An 8,895-nucleotide genomic window follows, 5' to 3' on the forward strand; every position below is an offset into this window, starting at 1 on the left:
AAGAGAAGGAAAATTAAAATCCTAAAATACTCTTCATGACTCTCTGTCTTGAAGTAAGAATGCTGTGTTTATCTCCCTGCAGTTCTTGGAATTTAACACTTTAGCAAAGAGAATTTACGTGGAAAACTCTCTAATTCCTATGTACATTCACGAATTAAAATTAATATTATTTTTGTTTCTTGTTTCGTTTTTTTTTTTTTTTTTCAAAATTTCGGGAGGGGATATATCCCCTTAATCCCCCCCCCCTTGCATCCGCCCCTGCCTCTCAGTACACAATGCAAAACACTTGAACGAAAGCGTAGTTTAGTGACCTCTCAAGATGGGTAATGAATCACGAGTAAGCAATCACCATGTTGTAATAGCTGCGTTTTCATGGCAGCATTCTAGGAAGCATGGCTCTGCCAGTCAGGTATGCCTTGTTGATAGTTGGACTGCAAGGAAATAATCATAACTTTGTTCATTGGTTTTATTCATTTATTGTTCGACATCCGTGTTATATTTTACAGTAAATCGTTTTTATATCTAGATTTTTACAACATATTATTTTGTAGGTGGATTGTGGGAATGGTATCTTTGCTTATGGTCGACGTAAAAGAGAATCTGCTGGTAATGGTACAGAAATGCCTCTTCAAACAACGCTCATAGTCCACAGTCCTCAGCTACTTCCAAGCTCACTTATACAGGGTCCAGACACGAATGGAAGGATCATAGTTGGCATTGAAGGTAATGAATCATGTTTAGTAACGTATTAACAACTTGCGTAATTGGTTCCACTGATATGATACAGAACTATTAATTCTGGTATTTTAAGGCTAATTCTTTATCACAGCTAGCTTACATATTGAATGGTGTGATGTTAAATCTGCAAGGGACTGAAAAATACATTTATTAATATAGATAGGTATAACTTAAAATGTGAAGACAAGAAAGATTTGAGTGCGAAAATGAGAACTAAACATTGAAGCATATCTGTTTGAATGCCCTCTTTTCTAGCGACAAAAACACAAATTAATTTCGAACCTGAACTTTCAAGGTTACATATTCTCCAGTCCTTTTCAAATAATATTTCGTAATTAAATGTCTTTTAAAGACTTTTTGGCTGTTTTCTTATGATATTATTATAATTATGTTTATCACTGTTTTTGGTCATTTCTAAATCACTTTACTGTAGTTTATTAATATATATGTATATACTGTATAGCGACTGGTTAGCTCAGTTGGAAAAACAACTGGCTATAGACTGGAAAGTTCAGGATTCGATCCTGGTTTGTGATGGGATTTTCTAGTTGCCAAACTTCCAAAATGGCCCCAAGGTCCACTCAGTCTCCTAACAAATTAAGTACCGATCTTTCCCCTGAAGTAAAAGGCGATTGGAGTGTAGTGTCGACCACACCACCTCATTCTAGTGCTGAGGTTAGGAAAGCAGGGGGCTCTATCTCCATGCCCCCCAAGTGTCTTCATAGAGGTTGCTCCCACTTAGTAGAATCGAATCGACCAAACCAAATCAAATCGAATAGAATTTATGAGCTAGAATATTTATTCCACTGCCGGAACAGAACTTCTTGTTTCGGGTATGATCGTAAGTTCTCGTGAAGCCTTCGTGAAAAAACAACTGAGGAGTATACATTTTTAGTAGCGTAATTTGTTTGGTTAAAGTTATTGCTGAAATAATACGTATACAGAAAATTACACTTTAATAAATCTTGTTCAGAATTTTCTGCTACTGTATGACAAAACATAAAAGTACTACCATAATAATTATTCCTGTGATAATCCTTGAAGCAAAGTAAGTAAATTAACGCAAACACCAGGCAAAAATTAAAATCCAAAGCAGCACTACAGAACGAAATTTTGCTTCACTTCACTTCACTTCTCAGAATATAGTCAAATGAATGGCGGTTCCTCGGGGGAAGGAAGGGAGGAACGTCCTCCTCACATTTTTCTTCTTTTGAAAGTAAATACCAAATAAAATATGTGCCTTGAAATTCGAGGAAGATTCGATAATTTTTAAGTTCACAGCTATAACAAGAACTCGGATGATCGAGTTTTAAACGACGCGCGCTCATGTGCTGTAGAAAACTGTGAGAAAGATGCGAGATTGTCTGTGTAGAGGAAAGGCACTCCATTCCTCCTCTACTGCAGTTAACACACATAGACAACAGCGCACTAGCAGCCGGGGAAAGAACCAGAGTTTTAAAGCGAGTAAATGAACGGAGAGTGAGGAGATCCTCCTCTGAATCAGCGCATGGGCGGGAAATAAAAACCGACTGGTCATGCAGCAAGCTCGTTACTGTTGCCATCTAACGATCTTGCATTCAACCAGACTAGAACACATCTAGGAGGAGGCACAACAAAAACAGTTTTAACGCAACGCAACCATATAAACTTTTTTTAAAATTATAAATCAAAAATATTATTCATTGTACTTTATATAGGCGGCTATTCATGGTTTGAAACTTTCGTGGATATTTGAAAGTTAAAGTCGGGTTTATGTAAAACAAAGAGGAAGTAATGAATTAAATACTATTATAGTCACAATCATGCCATGGTATGAAAGAAAAATTTCACAACCTCGAGCGGGAATCGAACCTGCGACTTCCTGATCTCCGGTCAGGCTCTCTACCACTGAGCTATCGAGTTCGTCTCACGCCAAAGGCTCGGAATTATCCTTTCATACTGGCGGCTCAGTGGTAGAGCGCCTGACCGGAGACCAGGAAGTCGCAGGTTCGATTCCCGCTCGAGGTTGTGAAATTTTTCTTTCATACCATGGCATGATTGTGACTATAATAGTATTTAATTCATTAATATGTCACATCAACGGACGTATATACGTCACCCAAACATCGTAAGATGAAGATTATATTTGTAAAGAGGAAGTAGTTCTACGTAGTTGGCCGCTGAAATTCACTTCTATTCATTGTTTACTAGACAGGGCAACAGCCAAGTTGTCAGTTTTGTACAAATATATTTGAAACTGAAAGTAGGTACTCAAAACTACATCATTTTTAACATAAAAAATTAATCGGCCACCGGCAGCTTTGAACAATAATGATAGTATGACTTTACAAGAACTGACATTCTTCAAAAGCATGTGATACTGAACTTGTAAAATGTACATGTGGCAACAGGGACCACGTGGGCGGGTGCAGTGTTCTCGCTTTCCTCAGATTATTATTTCCCATTTCCGTAAAACTGTTTCGATTACGTGTTAGTAGCTAGTCTCTTCCAACACGTGTGATGCTGTAGTGTTCTCGAAAAATGCTACGAGGTTGTGAATTTCATTGTAATTGTTAATTTGCGCAATTAATCAACAATGAAAGGAAGTGAAAACATAATATATTTTGGACAATTTAGGAAACTCAGTTTAGAAGAACAGATTATTGCTATACAGAAGGGAAGGCCAACCCCAACACTACCTGGTCTTACAGGTATGCATGTAGGCTAATTTGTAGAATATTTCATTCAAGAAGGTGTCATTTCATGCTGTTAACCTCTTTCCTCCTCTTAAGAAATATGCAGGAGCCGCCACTGAGTCAAATAAAGTGATAATAATTCTCCATCTATCCAGTATTTCCTTTTCTTGTTTTGGATATTTATTTATTCTCTTTCCACCTCTTCACATAACTGTACTAAAGTCATTATTTGGTTCGATTCCACTAGATGTGAGTGCTGGCAGACATTTCGTTTTGATTCGATTCCACAAAGTGGGGGAGCGGTCCTTAGCATGTAACTTTATATACTTACTGTATATGCCTGTGGTAACAATATCTCAATGTGCAACTCTTAATATCATTTTGGTAAAATAGCATTCTCCGGATTGAATGAATGAATACAATAATGAGTATAACTATTGTTGTTGCAGATACACCTGGTTCAGTCTGTGTCTATTTTGGTGCTATCATTGGGCTTGTGATCGCGTGGCTTCTTCTACAGTTCTTAATTTTGATTGGCTGCTATATTGTAGTTCGCGAGAGGTACAAGAGGAAGAGGGAAGAAGACAGCAATAGTATGCAACATAAATTGGAAGATGATTTTAATGGCTTTGAGAATAATAGACATGTTCATTGGGCTGATGAAGGACGTTAAATTGGTAAGTTATTCCTTCTTCTTTTTTCTTGCTGTTCTGTGATAGGCCTGTAGAAATCTGTTACGAGTGTTATAATACAGAATTCATCCTTATTTTGCAGGATGGTAAGTAATATTTTCTTTGTTAAATATGTCAGTAGAAATACATTTAAATGTTTACTCACATTTATGATCTATAAATTATTTTGTTCTTTACTTAGATTTAATAAATCACTAGCAGCAAAGCTTCACAGGATTTTATAATTTTAAGAAGACTTTCTTTTTAAGCAATTGCTTCATATGCTTGGTGGACAAAATAAAACTAGCCCGCAGAAAAATATATGAAATATATGAATTTATATGTATAAGACTGACGCGGAAATGATTCTGACAATGCAGGAAACCGTGATTTTGATGCAACAATGGGTTGCTGTCGCATGTCGCGTATGCGCATCTCCCGCATGCTCTGTTCTGAGCTTCACTGTGTCATTACGTTTGAGTGAGTGAGAAGAGCAGACGTGTTTAGTGGCCAGTTGAATGCAACACAAAATGGTGCTCATAATAAAACAATACATGTTCATTGTCGAGTGTTATGTGAAACATAATTCATGGAAAAGGTGTGCGGAACTGTTTGTGCAAGAGTTTCAGACTGGACGTGTTTTGGCAAAACCTTCAGCAAAGGCTGTAATGCAAAACTTAGTGGCAAAATGGCGTGAAACGGGCTCTGTAGCGAATAAAAACTGTAACTATTCGAAAAGAATTCTAACATCAGAAAACATTGCTCGAGTGCAGGAAAGCCTGGAACAAAGTTCAACGAAATCGCAACGCCGTTTATCTGTGCAAGAGGGAATTAAGAGAACGTCGTGTCATGTCGAAACATTATCAAAAAGGACCTGCATCTGTATCCTTACAAATTTACTGTTGTGCATGCGTTACACCGTCCAGACGAACCTTAGCGTGTTGAGTTCTGCCGGTGGTTTCTGAGTGAAGTGGAATCAGGACTTTTGGATCCTCAATTTTTCATTTCTTTAGAAGAAGCCTGGTTCAGCCTGTCAGGGTATGTTACCTCACAGAACATGCGCCATTATGCATCAGTAAATCCCCATGAGTACTTGGAAGAGCCGTTGCATAATCTCAAGATTGGTGTTTGGTGCGCAATATCAGATGTCTGCATCGTAACACGATTCTTTCATGAAACTGTTTTCCGGGCTAGTTTTATTTTGCCCACTCTGTACATGAACAATTGAAATTGTTTTTAATTAGCTAAGTATGTTATAATTAGATTTTATAGTATTCTACAGAAAGTATCAAAAGAAAATCTAGCAAATATGTTGATGAAAATGTTAAGAGTTTTGACATGAGTCATTAGTGAACCAAAATATTCAAGTTAAAAACTGAGTGAAAAGAAATTTTCATTTAATGCTTTTAAATTAAAATCCTTCCTTTAAATTCAGGAAAGTATGCCTCTTTTTGTATTTAGTAAAACACTTTTATTTTATGTAACTGAGAATTTTGTATGTTGTTTTATATATTTTCTTTTAGGTTCCATTCTCAATAATGGATTCTCTACATGAAGACAATGTTCAAGAAAATTCCTAAAATGACCTACGAATATCATCGATACCAACATCAGAATCTCCGAAATAAGCTCATAAAATGCTATGAAGAGTTCGTGGGAAAAACGAAGAATGTCACATTTCTGTTAAGGATTAGATAATGATCTAATTGAGTCTATATCTGCAAGATGTAGTGCTGTTTCTATAGAAAATAAAGGAAAGGATTACTGTATTCGTGGTGATAATTCTCCTTTTTACCATTTTTCATAAGAACAACATTAAATTTCGCAGTGATCCATTGAATTAGATAATGACATCAATCTTATGAAAACTGTGACATTCGTTTTTCCCACGAACTCTTCTAACTGCAGTAGCTATTTAGAGTTGGGAGAAAAATTGAAGGATGATTGTGATTAATTGTATTAATTAACGTGAAACCGCACCAATATTAAAGATTTTCCACTCTTAGCAACTAATGAGATAAAATATCTCGTGTATATAGGGTTTCCAATTAGTATGTAGAACATTTTCAGTTCTTGTGTTCCTGTTTTTGTTTGTATGCCATACTCATAAACACAAACAATGGTATAATTTTCTGTGACTTTCTGCGGTTAATTTCCCCTGTAGATCATTTACTGTAAAAACCCATGGTTCAGTTGTTCTTGACACGATGCATTAGTTTTCCATTTGCTTTCTGTACCAGTGTTAGGATTTGAAAGAATTACATAGCCTACTAGTTTAATATTTCCAACAAAACTTGCGTTAAATTTTTAATAATCTATACCTGCAAATAAGCAGATGCAGTATGTGCTGATAAATATTGGCAGGGCTGCCGACAGAATTTATGGGCCCCTATGCAATACTGTACTCGGACCCCCGTTGAAAAAAGTTACAATTACAAGTTACCAGTTATTCTAACCATAATAATTATTTGCAAAATAAATAAACGATAACCCCATACACAGATACGAACTTAAAAATATACACTTTTATTACGTTGAAAACTTTTAGCAAAACTTCTCATTAGCACAATATATTATATTCATAAAACATTATTCTTAAACAACTGTATTTTCTAACTTGCAGTCCAACATCAACAAACAACTCTCCTTGACTTCATTGATGCAAAATCATCAATTATGTTATCAAAATTTAAAGATCTAGCAAATCGCTCTCCAGACTAAGGAGCCAAGGTTACTCAGTCGTTCTTGACACATTGTTTATCTGAATACATTTTTTATTTCCTTCATTTTGCTGAAGGATCTTTCAGCATCAGCAACTGTCATAGGAATTGTATAGAATATTCTAATGGTTATACAAATATTTGGAAATAAAGTATCCAGTTTTAATTCCCTCAAACTATTTAGGAGATTCATAGGTTTCAATGGGGTTGGCCCTAAATTAGAGGCATGAATTTATTTTAAATATTTCGGCTCATCACTGATCTCTTTGTTAATGTCTTCATAATATTTTTCACGCAGTCTAGCACCCATATTAATATTTTCCAATTTTTTCTGTCTCTCCGTGTGCTTCTCAGCTCCCGACTTATGCCTGTACTTGTCCATTGTGCAGTTAAACTACTGTATAACCAGTACCACTAATGAACAGAATTTACTAGACAAACGACAACGAAAAGACGAAAGTTTCCACACGAAACATACAATGTACTGAAAAAGAAATGTATCCTGCAACTTCGGTTTGAGAGAGTCCACTAGCATATTGTGGTGGTGGGCCAGCGGAAGTTTGGTAGTTAAAAAGGACAAGGCAATAAATAATTGAACGTGTTCAGTACAAGCGATGGAAATATAGTTCAGGCAAATGCCGGGGCCCTCAATTGTCGTTAATTGTCGGTGAACGTTAATGCGGGAAACCGATATTCTATTATATAAAAGTCAAATATTTACATATGAAGTGGTAATTTGTATTAATTCTACTATTGTTGAGTTAATATGTCAAATTTATGTAACAAATATTCTTCGGAATATGTATGATAAGAACTTTCTGGGTTAAATTTTAACGTACCTTGTTAGCATGTTTCGACCTATTTTGGGTCATCTTCAGAACTGGTCGTTGTTGGTCTTGGCGCCTCTTGTTTTCTGTGAGGGTGCGTTTGTATTCTTACAAAATTTTATAGTACCCGTATGTATCTACGAATAATTATTCGTGATAATAAAAAGCAATCAGACTCAATCTGATGGCCCTTATTGCTCACGGGCCCATATACACTCGCTCCCTTTGCCCCCCCCCCCTTCTCGGCGGCTTTGAATATTGGCACTCCTAAATGAAGTGTCATCTGACTTAATAATCTTTAACCTATATTACTATGACAGCTTTCGAATGTGGGTGGGACCTGATTCAGAATTACCACAGCCTGCCAGTCATCATCGTTATCATCGCCAGACACAAATTATCCTTGATCTTCTACTTGCTAGGCAAGTGAGAGGCAGGACCAGTGATTTAGTTTGTCCGGTACCCACTGATACTCAGTACTGGTAGCTAGTAAAGTTTGTTAAGGGTGTACTGGAAGTTTTCAGCTTAATGCTGCGTTTTATACGTTACTTATCCCAGTTGACCATCTTCCTCTATCCAGCTCTTCAGGCAAATCCTGGGATAGTACATACCAAGGATTCAGTTTTGTATTTGATTAGTTATAAATCATCCTGTCAAATCTCCGACTCTGAATTACTCTTCAGTTTAAGTATCATTCAAATGAAATAAAAAAAATCGTTATTAACTTAAATTGTGCAATATGCATTACAAACAAATTAATTAAGATGTAGAACTTCATACAAAGAAAGGCTTTAGAAGTTCTTTTGTCTCTGTGACATCGAAGTAAATATGTAAAATAATATATGTAAAATGTGAGGTAATACGTGAAAGTAAATGTAAAAAAAAAGATTTTGAAAACTATAGGCTTAAGTTATTTATGACTGAAACTAATAAACTTATCTATAAAATGTACAATAGTTATGTTTTGTATTAGTTATCTAATATTAACTCTTAAATAAAATTGTTTTAATCAACTAATTACGGCCTTTTATTTCCCAAAAATATGTATAGGTATTATTGAATGTAAAGCATATGAGTAAGTTCAAGATTGTTAAAAATGTTTTTTGACTAATGACTGGGGAAGGTTAAATAATATTTTCAGTTTTAATACTTACTAAAATAAAAACGCTGCAAACCATTTCATAATTTGGATTAATAAAAATGCGTACCAGTACAAAATGCCAGTATGAATGCAAAACAAACGTAATTATGAAAGTTTATTAAT

The 8,895-nt window shown here is 35.5% G+C and overlaps 1 protein-coding gene across 2 annotated transcripts in view; it reads left to right on the plus strand.

Moving 5' to 3' along the window:
• The window catches only part of LOC138694807 (uncharacterized), a 74,838-nt gene extending 66,190 nt beyond the window's left edge, over positions 1–8,648 (plus strand). For both annotated transcript variants that reach the window (XM_069818893.1, XM_069818892.1), the window contains exons 12-14: positions 552–723; positions 3,863–4,090; positions 5,608–8,648. In XM_069818893.1, the coding sequence (XP_069674994.1) occupies positions 552–723; positions 3,863–4,086 (396 nt within the window). In that variant the 3' untranslated portion in view covers positions 4,087–4,090; positions 5,608–8,648. The remainder of the gene's footprint in view (positions 1–551; positions 724–3,862; positions 4,091–5,607) is intronic.
• The last annotated feature ends 247 nt before the right edge of the window (positions 8,649–8,895 follow it).

The sequence above is a fragment of the Periplaneta americana genome, chromosome 2, assembly GCF_040183065.1.
Source record: "Periplaneta americana isolate PAMFEO1 chromosome 2, P.americana_PAMFEO1_priV1, whole genome shotgun sequence".
NCBI lineage: Eukaryota > Metazoa > Arthropoda > Insecta > Blattodea > Blattidae > Periplaneta > Periplaneta americana.